The 16,511-nt window shown below is 48.8% G+C and overlaps 5 protein-coding genes across 8 annotated transcripts; 1 reads left to right on the forward strand and 4 right to left on the reverse strand.

Annotated features, from left to right (window-relative positions):
* Window positions 1-1,520: 1,520 nt before the first annotated feature.
* Window positions 1,521-2,921, reverse strand: LOC120648134 (uncharacterized protein C10orf95-like). The gene is made up of 3 exons (XM_039924884.1): window positions 2,913-2,921; window positions 2,256-2,808; window positions 1,521-1,852 (listed from the first exon to the last, which is right to left on the reverse strand). Exons 1-3 carry the CDS (start codon window positions 2,919-2,921, stop codon window positions 1,749-1,751), a joined length of 666 nt encoding a protein of 221 aa, XP_039780818.1. The 3' UTR covers window positions 1,521-1,748.
* A 424-nt stretch (window positions 2,922-3,345) lies between these two features.
* On the reverse strand, window positions 3,346-7,288 carry LOC120652340 (the record flags this gene model as incomplete). Its single annotated transcript, XM_039930126.1, has 4 exons — window positions 3,346-4,584; window positions 5,024-5,090; window positions 6,304-6,477; window positions 6,527-7,288. Coding segments are annotated over 4 exons (1,050 nt in total), but the record flags the coding sequence as incomplete, so codon positions are not given.
* Window positions 7,289-10,129: 2,841 nt separating this feature from the next.
* On the forward strand, window positions 10,130-10,805 carry LOC120648136. The gene is made up of 2 exons (XM_039924885.1): window positions 10,130-10,291; window positions 10,386-10,805. Exons 1-2 carry the CDS (start codon window positions 10,130-10,132, stop codon window positions 10,803-10,805), a joined length of 582 nt encoding a protein of 193 aa, XP_039780819.1.
* A 435-nt stretch (window positions 10,806-11,240) lies between these two features.
* On the reverse strand, window positions 11,241-11,927 carry LOC120648137. Its single transcript, XM_039924886.1, has 2 exons — window positions 11,692-11,927; window positions 11,241-11,622 (listed from the first exon to the last, which is right to left on the reverse strand). Exons 1-2 carry the CDS (start codon window positions 11,925-11,927, stop codon window positions 11,241-11,243), a joined length of 618 nt encoding a protein of 205 aa, XP_039780820.1.
* Window positions 11,928-12,571: 644 nt separating this feature from the next.
* LOC120652341 (protein EARLY RESPONSIVE TO DEHYDRATION 15-like) lies at window positions 12,572-14,029 on the reverse strand. Of its 4 annotated transcripts, none has more exons than XR_005666524.1 (4): window positions 13,916-14,028; window positions 13,298-13,626; window positions 12,782-13,199; window positions 12,612-12,749 (listed from the first exon to the last, which is right to left on the reverse strand). XR_005666524.1 is itself a non-coding variant. In XM_039930128.1 (3 exons), the coding sequence occupies exons 2-3, from the start codon at window positions 13,599-13,601 to the stop codon at window positions 13,045-13,047; spliced, it is 459 nt and encodes a 152-aa protein (XP_039786062.1). In that variant the 5' UTR covers window positions 13,602-13,622; window positions 13,916-14,028; the 3' UTR covers window positions 12,572-13,044. The 4 variants fall into 4 exon arrangements, 2 of the variants coding, with proteins under 2 accessions (XP_039786062.1, XP_039786061.1); XR_005666525.1 differs by having other exon boundaries at window positions 12,631-12,717; window positions 13,916-14,029; XM_039930128.1 differs by having other exon boundaries at window positions 12,572-13,199; window positions 13,298-13,622.
* Between the last annotated feature and the right edge of the window lie 2,482 nt (window positions 14,030-16,511).

Below are 16,511 nucleotides of genomic sequence, written 5' to 3' on the forward strand. Positions count from 1 at the left end.
CATGCCTTACAAGCATCACCCAGCAGCTATCATCATTTCGTAGGATCATATAATGGGAGCAATATTCCATTCATCTGCCATGTCCTTTTCGTGACTCGCATCCCTGGAAGCAAAACTAGTGCTGGACGCGCGCTATCGCGCGCGAACATGGTAGAAATTGTTTAGGTTTATGATGTAAAGGTGGATTAGGTGGGTATTGTTTGGGTGTTTATGCCAACGGATGGGTGTATCACCTGTTGTACATAATATTGCATTGGCGCAAGAAACACTGATATCATAGATCTAATATTCAAGTATTCGGAAATAACCGACAGTACACAGAGGGTTAATACAGCACTGATTCGATAGAATGGAACATACAGTTCAATATTACACAGAGCAGGTCCTACTGAAGGGCAAGAGGGCTAATAAATTAATTAGTTAGGTTGCTTGATTGATGATGGCCATGTTTAGTAATAGCATTGATAATTTGGTTAACGCTAGGCATATGGTACTCCAATACGCAGATAATGTTGAATCCCATGCCATCATGAAGAGGTGATATTGATGTAGCTGACAAAATGCCTAACAGCTAGTTCGAACCACAGTCACTAACTTTGTGGGACCTGTCCCTGCAGGAAAGTAGCATATGCAAAAAAAAAAATGTGTTACCATAGTAAACATATGAATATAAAAGCCTAACAGACAACCAATATTATCCAAATGAAGTAGGCTAAGAGCTTAGCACGGACTGAAGGTTCAAAGATTCGAGAAGTATCGTCCAGATACAGGCATGGAGTTATTAGATAATGCTCAAATATTAACACTGAAGCTTCAATTATGTTTGCCACTGTGACGAGCAAAGGAGGGAGCATTTGTAGAAGGAAAGTTGTGGATGCTCTGGACTGCATATTTGGTTTCCTTTCGGGTAAGCAAACGATAAAGATAATTGTCCATGTGAGTATGTCTGATGTGGTACAGAGCTTTATGTTTCTGGCAATGGTTAAACACAGCCATTGAAGTGGTTACAACTTGTGAGAAAGGCGTGGGTTTCTGTAGACGTGTGATTGTGACAGTAGGAAAACGGTTACTAATAACCATGAAATTTCTTCCTACCACCAACGAAATTTTTAAGCCCGGGGAGCGGCATTAGTTTGTATACATAGTCAGGGAATGAACCAGGGTCTGCAGTAGGGGTAATACATGGCGGGTTAGTTCGAGCAGGTACGGAACATGGACAGATTTGAAGTAACCCTTGGCATTCACTACGGGAGGCCGGACATAAGGCCGTATTGTGTTGCACACGGCAAAGCGCCCACGGCAATCAACGGCCGGCAAACAACGTCTTTGCCGTGAGCCTTTCCACGGGCACACAGCAAATACTTCGCCGTGTGCTAGCCTTGACGCACGGCAAAAAAAAAAAGGTAGGGTGACGGCACACGACGTGGACGTCCGCTTTGCCGTGTGCCCTAACAGCGTGGCACACGGCAATTGGTCTTTTTTTTTTATTCCGGTCGGTCACGTATATGGTACCCCAAATCAAATAAAAATTTCATGCAGTTCATATATTTCACATATACTTCATAGAATAGTCCATACATCATAATAAGCATCAGCGAACATTTATATAGTCCACAATCCATACACGTACGTACAAGTTCATACAAGTTCAAATGCAAAGCCACAAAGGAGGGTCCATACAATACAAGCCCTACATGTCCATACAAGTTCATAAAAGTCCATACAAGTGCAAATCAAATCCATGCAACTCACGGGGCAGGCGCGCAACAGCTTGGCAGGGTCGTTGATGTCAAGCTACGGCTCGCGGTAGTACTTCTCGCGGTAATCGAAGGGCTGAACGCGGGCAATGCAACTGTAAAAGATCATAACATCCATTGGTCAAATAGCATGACACGCAAACGTGTGAATAAAAACTTGAAAAAACATAGTTTGCATTTGATAGGCAAGACAAATTTTCAAGCTAATAATTCACTAAGCACCTCAAAACAATAATTACCACTAACAATTTTCAAAATACGCCATCAATTATTTATGTTGTGTTAGCTAAAGGCATTCAAGAACATAAGTACCTATGTGTGCACACGAGTTTGCAGAACATGATTTTTTATAAAAGATGTTAGCTTCTGATCTATTAATCATTTACTCTAGTTAACAGCACATGGAGCAAATCAAATTTAAACCGCCGGCTTGCACTATATGACCAACGGAATACTAATTATTTCAAATGCTACAAGTAAAGTAAGCAATGGCCTTACTGCGTGGACGAGGCACTGCTGCGGGAGAGCTCTGCCCCGGCTTCCTGCGCGCGGCGGCGGCGGCCCTGGGCGGCGTGGACGCGGCGCGGAGAGGCATGATCGAGGCAGCACTGTGGCGGCCCGGTGTTGCCGTGGAGGCGGCACTGTGGCCCGCCGGCAGCGGAGGGGTGGTGGCGGAGGGCCCGCCGGTGCGCCGGAGCCGGTGCGTCGGGGTGGCCGCCGCGTCGGGCAGACACCGCCGCGGCAGGGATCGGCGGCACGTCGGCAAGGTGGGGGTGACCGTCCGGGCGTTGCTGTGCCCCCCGCGTTGCTGTGCCCACCGCAGCTCCGCGCGCCGGGCTGCACGCCGGCTCACATCGGGGCACGGGCCGCCGTGGGGTCGGGGCGGCGTGCCTCCGGGATGACCGGCCGGGCGCCGCTCACGCCTCCGTGGGGGCGCGGCGAGGTGGTGGTGGCGGGGCCGAGTGGTGGCGCCGGCGTGGTGGAGGTAGGGTCGGGTGCCAGCGCGGCAAGCGAGATGGGCGGCGCGGCACGCTGGGGGTGGCGGCGCGGCCTGTGAGTGAGTGCGTGTGTGTTGTGTGAGTGGCTGTCGGGACGACACAGCTAATTAAGTGGGGTGGGAGGCAACTTTGCCGTGTGCCCAGATCCAGGGCTCACGGCAAACATGTTCTTTGCCGTGTGCCACAGAAACGGCACACGACAAAAGTTTTTTCAAAAATTCAATTTGCATGAACTAATTCGATTTCAAAAGTTATTTTACAAAATTTGATCGAATGGACATTGAAAATATATTGCCAAAGACACTAGATAATTCATGTTTTATGATTCTAAGTGAAAAATTCTTTTTTTTTGCGTTTGAAATTTAATTTCAAATTATATCAACTAAATCGTTTCCACAATGTGTTTAACTAAATTTGATTGAAAGAACTTTAAATACTTTTGCCAAAGTGAATAAACATTTCATGTTTGATGATTCTTTGAAAAATTCATTATTTCATGTAGTTATTGCTCAATTTAAATGTATATCACATGATATGGTTTAACTGCAAAAAAAATTAAAATTAATAAACAGCTCCAAAAAATTATCAAAATTTGGCATTAAGGAATCTAAGTTTGGTAGTGCATATACAAAAAGTTGTGAAGTGAAAAACCCAATTTGACTCGAAATCTGAACGATTCCTTCTCGATTCAATGGATCTTCTCCGGATATATTTCGATATGTAAGAAGTTTACGTCAAACTTATGCGAAACCTTCTCAAATTTTTACCATAGCCTCAGCACATGAAAATATGATATCGTGATAAAATTTAATGATTTTTAAACTTCATATGTTATTTATAGAATTTTAAAACATTTCCGCCACATGTTCCCGGTCATGGTTCGGGAAAAAGATGTTCGAACTTGTCTCCCATTTCATGGATACGGCCTCAAATTGGACTCAATAACAGGAATATGATTTTTTGATGAATTTTACTCTATTATTCAAATCATTTGCAGTTCAAATTGGACTTAATTACAACAAATGTGTTTAATGAAATTAAATGATTATATATAGCAAATAGACCAAAAAAATTACCAGATGTCAACATAAAGTACCATGAACAGTAAGTGTATACCAAAAAAGTTAGGAGTGTTGAATCACTTTTTTTGAAAAAAAAAACTTTGTCGTGTGCTAGTGCCCAGACACACGGCAAACTAACAAAACACGGGTGGGGGACGACCGTTACGTGGGTGACAGTTTGCCGTGTGTCTGATGTGTAGCACACGGCAAACGTCTGATATTTGCCGTGTGCTGCGCTTTGCCGTGAGCTTTCTCCAATGGCACACGGCAAATACCTTGTTTGCCGTGTGCCTTTGTTTTGCCGGGTGTTGATTTTGCTGCACTCGGCAAATGCCTATTTTGCCGTGTGCCCGAGATTAGGCGCACGGCAAAATCATGGCACACGGCATTTGCACAGTTTCCGGTAGTAATTGCACACTCTGAATCAAATCATGGTGTAATTATTTCAAGGTTGGATGATAGAATCATGGCGTTCAGCATCAGCAGATGGTATCTCAGCATACATAGCATTCCCCTGCATATATGTTGCCAGGGTTTTTTTGTTTGCGTAAATACGGAATTTGAGAAGAAGCAACGGCCAGTACTATCGCTTGGAAAACAAAGGGGGATGTAGCATTGTTACCTGGTTATCTGCTAGGATAAGATCAATATGCTGCAGAGGGCAGTCATCACTGAGGCCCCTGAATTCCCATTTCCTCACGACACCAACAAAAAGTTGTTTTCAGAAATTCTCTTGGCGCCAAGATAAGGTCTGTAAGACATGTTTCCCTACATGGAGACAAAGGCAACATGGCCAGCTCAATACCATTAGACAAAATATTTTGAGAGCTGATATATGCAACTACATGCTGACATATGCAGGAACTGATATCATCAGTACGGAAGTTTGCTTAAAGCAAGTAACAACCAGGGATAAGTTATATTGATGGCAGGGCTGATGGTTAAATAAAGAATAGTAGTTATTTAGATTCACAACAAAACACCAAGATGCAGTTATGTAGCGTGAATGAAGTTATTTTCTTCCTTTAGTGTTAATAGTAAGCTAATCACCTAATTGTTTCGTTCATAATAAGGCTACCAATTAATTGCTTCACGCAGAACAATATCCTCAATTTGGTCTAAAAATACAGAACTGCAATGGTCACTTCTAAGGACTTGTTATGGAAACCCACTGTATGTATACTGATGGATTTAGCATTTGACACACCTGCAATGCTAGATTCTTCAGCGCAACACTCAATAAGATAGTGAGACTTTCTTCTCCAGAAGCAATGCTAGAAGACAGCAGTAAAAGAAAAGAGAAAAGAGAAGAGGTAGAAGGTTAGTTACTGGAAATGATACCTGCAGAAGAACAAAGGTACCTTGGCAAGAGAATGTATCTAGCAAAAATTGAAATGTAATGGAGGACAGATCTAGCTGACACTGAGTAAGATGCACAGCATTTAAAGTTTTAAACATTTGTTCTAGCGTGTAATTTGCAGGGCGGAGGAACATTTATTAGTTGATGAAAAACAATTACCAGCAAGGAGATGGGGGAATCAAAAGGTAGGATGTCCTTTTGAAGTGCTAACACCATCATAGGAAATGTCAAAATATAAACGTGCCTAGTGAATCGATTTGGGGTGGGAAACAACCCATACCTCTCCCTTGATTCGAACTGCAGGTAATCCAAGCAAGCAGAAAATGTAAATCGAAATGCAGGAAACGAAACCTAAATGTAGAACTTGTAAAATGAAGAAACAAATGGAACCTCAGTTTGGAAAATCATCATGAATACTATGGGAAACCAGTAGAAAAACGGGATAGAAAACATTGAATGACGCCAAACTAATCCACTGTGATACTCAGCTGCTCTGCCTAAGGTTGTTAGCCCGAGTGGTGCGAAGCAACCGGCGGCACTCCACAGGTGGGGGTTTGAACCCCCACCGGGGCGAATTTCCCCGCCTGTGGGAAAAAAAAACCCCTCGCTGTGCTTCTGATAGCTTGGGCTGTGTAGTCAGCCTGGCCCGGCCTGGCGTCACGGTTTTTCGGCCCAGTGGGTGACGGTCCCGGCCCGGGTAACAGTTCCAGGAAATGGCACCAGACCCAAGGTCAGAAAGAGCCGGGGTTCGGGGGGTTTCTCGGCCTGCGTTAGAAGGCCTCCTTATAAGAATGCTCCGGGGGGCGGCTAGCCCCTCGCAGATCGAGTTTTTTTTTATGCTCAGTTGCTCTGCCTCTGCTCGGCTCCATCGAGCGCGTGGCAGCAGCGATGCCAAGCTCCCGGCGGACCACTGGCCGTGGCCGCGCAGGAGGCAGCGCGAGGGCGGGTGCCCGCGAGAGCCGTGTTCCTGGCTGCGCCGCCCCAGGTTGCACTCCTTTTGTTTTCTTCTCGGAGGGGAGGATCCAAAATGGAGGCATCGTCCCAATTGTTGCTGTCATCCGATCTTCGTCCCACGCCACCGAATCAATGGGGGAAAATGGAGATAGGAAGGAGATCTGAGAACTTACATCTGTGCATACGGGTTCTTCAATTCTTGTAATCCATTCGGACGGCCTATCAGTGGGAGTCGGATTTAGGTGACGAGCAGGAGGCAGGGTCCGGACCTTCCCAACCTTGCGCCGACCTGCCGACGAGGAGTCGCCGTCCTCGGTTAGCATTTTAGGTGGAGATGGGCGCCGGCAGGGGAAAGAAGTGGGATTTTTTTTTTTGGGTTTCTGAGCGGAAGGGTTGACTGACCTTGGAGGCTAATGGCGTCCGCTCAGCCGCCGACGCCTGGCGCTGCTCGTAGTGCCGGTGGATCTCGTTCACCAGCCAGCGCGCCTTCTTGACCGCCTGCGGGGTCCCGTCGGCGATGCGCGCGTACACCGCCGGCACCATGCCCGGCAGCTTGCCCAGCAATGCCGGCACCCTGCCCCCGCCGTGCCGGCCTAGAGACGCCAGCAGCGACGCGCAGTGCTCCTTGGCGGACCGCGACGCCGACTCGCCGAGGAAGTGCACGAGCCGGGTCACCACCTCCGAGCTCGCCGCGACGGCGCGTGCGCCGCCCGGCTGCTCCGCGATTGTCGCGAGCAGCACGACGGCGTCCAGGGTGAGGTCGCCGTCTTCAGCGGCGGCGGCGGCGGGAGAGCGGGGAGCCCAGCAGCAGGCCCGCGAGCGTGGCCACAGCGCCGGCCAACACTGCCCGGACGTCCGCGCACTGGAGCAGCTCGGCCTCCAGGAACGCCGCCTCCTCAATGCAGCCGGACCAGGTGGCGGCGCCGACGTGGTCGAGCATGTGGCGGGCGTCCTCGGCGTCGGCCGTGGCGATGCCCGTGAACAGCGCGGCCACCGAGCGCACGCCCCGTGCCGCACGCTCGTCCTTCGGGTCCGGCTCGGCTGGGTCGCCGCGCGTGCGCGGACGCCAGCCCCGTGAGCTCCGGCGACCGATCTGTGTTCGGTGGAGAAGACAGGAACGCTTTGGACCTGCAATAATGGCACCACCGAGGGTAAAGGTCACGGGTGACACAGGATGGCAAACCGAACAGAAGGGACGCGGCGGTGTGAAAAGTGGACTAGAAAGTCCAGAAACGCGGGCGGAGATAAGGGACCGTGTGAAAGATGACAAAGCAAGCGGCGCAACTGCGTCAGGTGTGGACGCTTTGACATCGGCGCGCACACGCGGTGGGAGGAGGCCGCCAGGAAGTTTGCATCACAGACGTTGGTAGAAAGATTGGACGGCCAGAAGAATTTGAGGCCACGTGGACGGCTTGGGTGGATGCGGTTTGCCAGCCCTTTCATATATAATAAAGAAGGCGGTGTGAAAGGTGGACACAAAAGTCCAGAAACACGGGCGGAGAGAAGGGACCGTGTGAAAGTGCAAAAACGCGGGCGAAGAGAAGGAACCGAGTGAAAGGCTGACAAAGCAAGCGGCGCAACCGCATCAGGTGTGGACGCTTTGACACCGGCGCGCACACGCGGTGGGAGGAGGCCGCCAGGAAGCTTGCATCACAGACGTTGGTAGAAAGATCGGACGGCCAGAAGAATTTGAGGCCACGTGGACAGCTTGGGTGGACGCAGTTTGCCGGCCCTTTCATATATAGAAATGTTCCCGGATGAACGAAGCTGCGAGGCAGGTGTTATTTGACGTGTACCTGAGCTCTTGTTTGTTTGGAAGTTTATCAGCGTTGAACGCTGAACTGATGGCGGATGGCTGCTGGGCCCACCAGTCAGCCACTGAATCCCTCTGCTGTTACTGCAGAGGAGACTCGTTATGCGGACATCAAGAAAGACCGATAATGATCGGCTCTGTGGCTAGTGTTGACTTAGTGAGAGAAAAGTACTCTGGCTGTGGCTGATGCTAATTTATTTTGAGAGAAAAGTACTGCTGGTTGATTTGTGACTAATGTTGATTTGGTGTGAGAGAAAAACACTGTTGGCTGAATGCAGCAGAACAGAGTCAATGATAAGTTGTTTTTTCTCCACTGACTTGGCACACTGGCCACTGGCACACAACAACGTCATCGTCTAGAATGGCTGCCACGATGATAAGAATACATAACATTGCTACATGCCTACAAGATCTTGCTTCATGAGCATTGACTACCATGAATCCGTAAAAAGACTCTCAATTCTCAAAGCAGTTGCTTCCAAGAAACTTTGAAACAAGGAAACTGAAAGACCAAGAGTACAATGCCAGATACTGAAGACTGAAGAGTGTGTGCATTTCGTGCCTGATAACCATTTTCTTCGGCTCAAAGGCTCTCTTAGGCCTTGTTTGGATACCAGAGTTAGAGTTATAGTTGGTTTTTTGGAGCTCATCTAATTCTAAAATATTCAAACATAAGGGTTAGAGTTGGTTACATACATCTAACACACCCAAAAAAAACTATCATCTCTAAGAGATGCTTATTGGGGTTAGATTAGATGGGACCCACCTTTTCTCCTCTCTCTCTCTTGCTAAAAAGAGGCCAAATAATTGGAAAGATGCATTTATTGCCAATCTAACCCTTCTATCCAAACCACTCTTTGGTTAGAGTTAGTTCATGGATACTCATGAGTTGGATACTAATTCTAACCTCTAATTTAGTTAGAGTATCAAGCAGGGCCTTAGTTTCCCTTATCAGTTACTCATGGATAAGTTAAAGTGGATGAGATCATCATCCAACACACTTAATATTGATATAAGACTGACTTCAATGGAGCTCATGCAAATGCAATGCAGCTATATAATATAATAAAATGCATGGCGCTGGTAACTTTGCATTGCCAAAACCTTCTCCAACGGAGAATGCATATCTGACACACATTTTGCACTTGCGGAGAGAGGAAATGTAAAAATACGTTCTCTCTCTCCTCAAACGCATCTCTGCTCGCAGCTCGCACCAACCGTCAAGAAGTGGAAGGCGACTCCGGCCTGGCGAAGTGAGTGAAGCTAGTTCGCTCCGGGGAGAATAGGAAGTACGGCACGGTTGTCCGACGGCCGGCGACGAGATCAACCACCAGTGCAGCTGCTGCAGCTTCGGCGGATCTTGAAGTGCACAGGTACACTGCTTTCGATTCCCAATCGTGGAGCAAAATAGATCCATGGGTTGCAGGCATGTGCATGTCGAATCGTATTTGGGGAAGGACGGAAGTAGGATTTAGGGGACCAGCAAGATCTGTCGCTAGATTTCCTATTATTTCAGTTCGCCATTGTTTTAGATCTAGACACTCATTTTTTTGTGTGTGTGATTTGAGGATTGGTTAATGGTGCTGCTTTTCCTGCAATATCGAGCATGACAGAGCGCTTCTCTTGCTGCTTCTGCAACTTTCGTACTTGTTTAGTACTTAAAATCTTAATTGTGTCCCAACTGATGTTTCTGCATATATGTAATTTACAGTATGGAACATCAGTATCTCAATTTCGGAGGACAAAGCTCTCAGAGACAGCCGTTTTATGTTTCTGATCAATTTCTACATCAGTTTGCTACATCCCAACAGAATTATGAGTACCCTAGCAGTTAGGAGGTACAAAATTCTTCACAGTACAATTTTGTTATGCCAACACAACCATTGCCATCCCCTACACAAGCATATTCTAGGACTGCTGGAGGTGATGATCAGGACATAGAGGAAGTTCGCCGTCCAACAACCAAAAGAAAGGGCAAGGAGAAGGAAGTTCCTCGGAGGGGTAGTAATTTTTCCAAGAAAGAGGATGTTGTCTTATGCTCTGCATGGCTGAAAGTCAGCATAGATCCCATAATAGGTGACATTATTAGTGTATTTAATAAATCTTCCTAATTGATTTTGTACCTAACAGGTAACATTTTTGAATGAGCAGGAGCTGGATAGAGTCAAGGAGGTTTCTACCAAAGGATGCATGAGTACTTCAATGCGAACAAGCCACAAGGTAGCACAAGAAGTCAAAATGCTATACAAAACAGATGGCTGTTGATCCAAAAATGTGTTAACAAGTTCTGTGGCATAAAGTCTGCTATTGATCGGAGGCATGAGAGTGGTAAGAATGAGGCAGATAGGGTATGTGACTCATTTCCCAAATGTAAACAATTTTCCAACGAATTCTTTGTATTTTTGTGACCTATGAAATTTTGAACCTTGAATGTATTTTTAGATTGAGGATGCAATCAACATGTACGAAAGGAAGGGACCATTCCAGTTCCTTCATTGCTGGAAAATTTTGAGAGACCAAGCAAAATGGAACGACAAGCTACTGGAGCTCAACAATAATGGAGGGAAAAACAATGAAGACAATGTGGCTGAACCAGGTTGCGAGGGCGAACTTCCATCTGAAAAGAATGTGCATGATAGGCCAGAGGGTCGAGATACTGCCAAACGTAGAAGCAGAAGGGAATCTGAATCATCTGCCAGCACTGCATTTGAAGTCCTACAGCACATACATGACAACAGGGAGAAGAGCCAGCTGAAAGAAGAGGAACAACTACAACAAATTTTGAATAGGAATGATGAGAAGTTGAACCTACAAAGGGCGGTGCTCAAAGTCCAGATGGACGCCATAGAGTTGAAAAAGTAGGCAAGAGAGGAGGACTTGTTGCTTCGAAAACAGGAACATGAGCTGCTGGCCAAGCAAACCGAGGCCCAGCTGCTCACAGCTGAGGCAGGCATCATGGCAGTTGATCTGGAAAAAGTGGCACCACATCTCAAGGAATATTACATCGGCATGCAGCGACAAATCATGGAACGTCGCAGATTTGGATCTTCTAGCGGCAATAATTCTTGATGGCAACATGTTGCTTACTTGATCTATTGTGTTTTCATTATTCTATACTGATGTACTACTTAATTCTCGAATTCATTAGTTTGCTTTCTATGTCATGTAACCTGAACCTTTTATGTTGTGATGTCGTGGATTCTTCTAAATATTGTGAATTCTATCAATCAAGTATGGTCTGTTTTTTTACATTGAACCTATCAATCACAAAATACAATAGCAGTGCCATTCAAGCTACTAGTCTTGAAATACATTGCTAATATCATTCAAGCTAATAATCATAAAATATATTGCCGGTGCCATTCGAGCTACATTCACCTGCAGAATGTGCTGCACTTCCTCATGTGTTGGAGGTCGGAGCCACTCATCTCCAAACACTTCAATGATAGTTTCAACAAACTTCTTCAAGGTTTCCAGGACAGTGCTTTCACCCATTTTCAAATGATCGTCTAAACAATCAGCTGGAACTCCATTTGCTAGCATCTTTATGGACACCGTGCACTTGTGGACAGGAGTGAACCCTTCCACACCAACACAATCATGTTTCTTTCGAAAGTATGGATTGGCAGCAGCAACACGATCAACAATTTCAAGAAACAAATCTTGCTTCATTCGAAACCTACATTCTGATCAATTGTTAGGATAAACAACAATTGAGTGACGAACCCAATAAAAATTGAGAAATTACCTTCTCCTAAAGTGATCCTCGTTGAACAGAGGGCGTGGAACGAAGTAATCAGCCATTAATCTTTTGTCTGCCCCAACTCTGTCACGTTTATATACTCTGTGTCCCCGAACAGAGCCTCCCCACTTGTGCTTTCGTGGAACCAGCGACAGAGCAACGGAGGCGGAGATCTCATCGTCATCATTCCTTGGATCAGCATTACTTCCATAACACGAAAGGCGAATGTACCTCGAGGCCATCCCTGAGACAACCTAAGTAAAAAAACATTTGTTTGATCCTATGCTTAAGATAATGACCTATTGCCGGGACTAATCTGATGGAGGGAGTCCATGGGACTAACCTGCTACACGCTATGTTATCGTTGCCGGAGCTAATGACTTGTTGGGACCGCGAGCAGTTCGCCGGAGCCCACTTTCGTTGTCGCAGCTGGTTGGAGAGGGGACGGGGATGTTCGCGCACGCAGGTCGAAGCGTAGAGATATATCGGAAAGTGCACGAGGGCCGTGTCAATTTTTCCGCTATTCTATATTTACCCACTTCCCGCCAATCGACCAGGGTGAGTTTATTTTTACGCGGGAGTCAACTGTCGGAGCCTATGCATGTCTGGATGCGTGCTTCCGTTGGAGTCTCTCATTTTTACATGCCTCATGCAACCACTGTACACGGTGCGCACAGTGCCTTTTGCAAATGCATTTGCATGAGCTCCGTTGAAGTCAGTCTAACAGGAGCAACAAGAAACAGTCAAGAGTGCAACAAAAAGGCTATTTGTAACATTAGACTGCCTGCCATTGCACATCAAACAAAACATTTTTACAGGAGGGCACCCTTAGGGGTGGTGGTAATGGGACATGGCCCTAATAGCCTCTTCAAAGCCCATATGACACTTAGATTTTTTAAGCTCAATTTTTTTAGCCCAAAATTATATAAGATTAGAGCCGAATCCTTCCCTAAAAAAATAATTTTCTAGTTCAAAATCAAAGGCCCTTGACCATCTCTAGGCACCCTACACTGGGAGAGTCTGGGACTCCACCTTCACCCTCTTCCATTTCTTCGGGACTCCACCTTCACCCTCTTCCATTTCTTCGGGACTCCACCTTCACCCTCTTCCATTTCTTTGGGGGTTCTCTAGACACACTGGAAACTCACTGATCAACTGAACACAACTTAGAGAGAGCAGCAGTAAACCGCAGCTGCATTTTGTTCTCTTTTTTGGTCATTTTTTACTTGCTTGCTATAAAAAAGGACACTTCTATCTAGACTCGAAGGACCAGACCGCAACGGCAGCAGCCAGGAGCAGGAGCAAACGCTGCGAGAGGGCACAGCAGCCTTGCTCGATTTGCCCGTCAGGACGGCGAGCCTAGCGGGGCTGGTGGATCACACGCGGGGCGCTGCTGCCCTTGGGGCTGCCGGCGTACTTGGTCGGCTTCTCAGCGTGCCTGGGCTTCTCCCGGAACACGCGCGGCGCGTCGCCGCCCTTCGGGGAGGACAGGTTCAGCGCCTTGAGCACCGCATCTGCACAGAGGAGGACAGGTACACGCGGGTATGAAGACGAGTTCATGTCCCGAACCGAATCGAAGGCAAACTGCAACAGCCGAGAGAGAGATCCGTACCGGTGTTGAGGTTGTCGGCGGGCGCAGGGTGCTGCGGGGCCTCGACGGCGGCGGGGGCGTGCTCGGGCTGGTCGTCGTAGAAGAGGTCCTCGTCGTCGTGGGGCAGGAGGCCGGCCGCGTCGAGCTCCTGGGCCATCTCGTCGAGCTGGGTGTGCTCCCGGGACCAGTGGTCGCGGAACCAGGCGGTGGTGGTGACGAGGTCCCACCACTGCGGCGAGAAGTCCTCCACCTGCAGCAGCGCCGCCGGGATGAAGAGCGGCGCGTCCGGGTTCAGCGACGACGAGGAGACCGCCACGGCGCTCATGACTCCTCCTCCTGCTCCCCCCTGACTACAGTGGAACAAACCAGATCCAAATCAGATCACAGCGAGCGTTCGCCCCGAAACCTTCTGCTAGAAATCAAGGGCAAGTGATCGAAATTGCAGGCAGTCCCCAAACCGAGAGGAGGAAAACAAAACCCGCGAGACTTCCGGATCGGAGGACCCCAGCCTCCGGGGAAAAGGAAAACCGCGGATCTCGAACGACAGAGGGCCGTACCACAGAACAGATCTAGGCACGAACGAACACGACGCAACGCTACAGATCGAAGGGAAAGGGATCGTTCGTCCATGGCGCTCACCTTTCGGTTCCTGGATGGATGGATCTGTCCTCGGCAACGGACGGGAAAGGGAGCGAAGTATCCGCTGCGGTTGAGCGAGGGGGGTGGGCTGGGCTGGGCAGCGAGTGAGGAGGAGAGCTTTTTTTTTTTTGAAGTCGAGGAGGAGGGCTTCTGATTGCCAGTGGACTCGGTGAGGACCCGGTTTATAGGAGGGGAAAATTCCATGCAAGGCTCTCAAACAAATCACGCTTCCTTCTATGGCTCTGGAAACTAAAACTTTCTTATCTGACACTGTTTTTATTTTCCTTTCCTTCCATGACCCTACCGTTGCTTCTGTTACAACCAATCTGTTAGGGTTTCTAATTTGATGACAGCAGCAAAATTTTTGGACCGAACTACCCCTTCATCCCTTACCCCTCAGCCCCGACACCCCCCATCTCTCTCCTGTGACCCTCATCCGCCAGCAGATCCCCCCATCCCGCGGCACCACGACGCACCTCCCCTCCCCCAATCCGCCCAGATCCCGTGGCGGCGGCCCCTGCATGGCGCGGTGGTGCCCGTACGCGGGTCGCGGGCTCGTGCGCGCCCAGAGGACACGGGCGCGGCGGCGGCTGTTCAGGCGCGCGGGCGGTGGCCGCCGGGGAGTAGGAGGGGCGGAGGTCAGGGAGAGGCAGCGGCGCGTGGCGGCCGGCCGGAGCTCCGCCGCAAGGGAGAGGGAGGGGCACGCGGCGGCCGGCACAAGGGAGAGCAGGACGAGCGGCGGTCTGCGTCAAGGAGAGGCAACAGCGTGGCGGCCGGCCCGAACTCCACCGTGGCCAGAGGGAGAGCCACAGGAGCTTCGGAGGGAGGGGCGCGCCAAGCAGTGGGCCGGGAAGAGAGAGGAGCGTGGGGGGAATGACATGTGGGACCCACATGCAAACGTTTTGTTTGTTCTAGGGGTATTTTTGTCTTTTCACAGCCACTTAACTGGGACTTAATAGCAGATGTAACGGCAGGGCCATGGAAAGGAAGAAAAACGAAAACAGAGTCAGATAAGGAAGTTTCAGTTTTCCAGGGCCATAGAAGGAAGCGTGATTTGTTTGAGGGCCTTGCAGGGAATTTTCTCTTATAGGAGCACGGCACGCGCAGGCAGGCAGCTACCGAGGAGGGCGAGCCTTCGTTGCTGGTGACAGGGTTTCATTTACCGACCGGACCCGCCAAACCGTCGGGGTCCGGTACCGGTATATCGGTCCGGTTTGGCTAGAAACCGGTCGGTACCAGTGTAATTCAAATTTGAATTCAAAATTCGCAGTTTGACCGGTTCGTACCGGTATAATGGCCGATTTGGCCGGTATACCGGTGATTTGAAGAAACATTCCGACGGTTAAAGAATACCGGTATACCGGCCGCTTAGACCGGCCGGTATACCGATGATTTAAAGGAATTTTCCGACGGTTACAAAATAGATCCCCGGTGTGAAATAAAAGGAAATTTTGGTATGAGCTATGCAAATATTAATATAAATGACCACACCAAAGCAACAATTTATAATTATGCATACAAATACAATAGTAATAACCGTGCATACAAATACGGAGTCATACACTTATACACATGAAATAAAAGTTCAACGTAGGAATGGGAAGACCCCCATTTGTGACGTGGTTTGGTATTCGGCGGTGGACATCAAAGCGATACCTCGCACTCTAAGCAGGTCAGCCTTATAGTGTTGCCAAGTTTGGCCCATCCACGGCGATGTTGTCTGCCATTCCTGAACTAACATAGTGGAAAAATGGGGGTCTTCCCATTCGTACACCCATCTCGTCGGTGGCTGCATGCTGATGTCAGGAATGGGGTAGTGAAAAGAGTGTCTGGAATCGCTGCAGGAGGAAGAAGAGTACTGTGGAGTGTCGTTGTCCGTCGATCCACCTGTTCTCCTCTGCGATTGCGGTGCTCCATGGTCGGTGTCCTGAGTAGCATGTGTGAACTGAGTCTCCCCTGCAATCAACCATATATCATAATTAGTAATCAATACTCATTGTCGTGGGCTTTTGGGGGTACCCACAGCCGGGTGGCGGAACACACCCGCCTTTTCCCCGAGGGGGAGTACTCGGGGAAGTGCTAAGCTATTAGGCCGATCTAGCTTCGGGGCAAGAACGCAAGAACACACGGATTTAGAGTGGTTCGGGCCGCCGGAGCGTAATACCCTACATCCACTGTGGGGTGTATTGCACTATGAATGAATGAGTCTATCCTCTACCCCCAAGTCTCTCTTTGGACCTGACCTTTTCTCTAACGGGCGCCTCCCTTTTATAGAGGAAGGAGGGCGCGTACACAAGTGTTGGACCCCGACAGGTGGGTCCAATATGGATGTATACTATAGACACTAATGGAGCTACAGTGGTGGAGCATCTCTTGCCAGATACGCTTCATCGCCTTGTAGATGCTCTGACCGAGGGGAGTCTTCTCCCGTCCCATCTGTGAGACGCCAGTTGAGGCAGTGTAGGTTGCGGCGTAGACTGTTGGGTCTACCGTGTAGGCGTTATGATACTTCGTCGCCGAGTTGTCGTGTCTAACTGGTGTAGCAGACTGACGTGCGTGGCGTGAGTGGCGCCAGCGGCTGTACAGTGTGTCTTGG

The sequence above is a fragment of the Panicum virgatum genome, chromosome 9K (genome assembly GCF_016808335.1).
Source record: "Panicum virgatum strain AP13 chromosome 9K, P.virgatum_v5, whole genome shotgun sequence".
NCBI lineage: Eukaryota > Viridiplantae > Streptophyta > Magnoliopsida > Poales > Poaceae > Panicum > Panicum virgatum.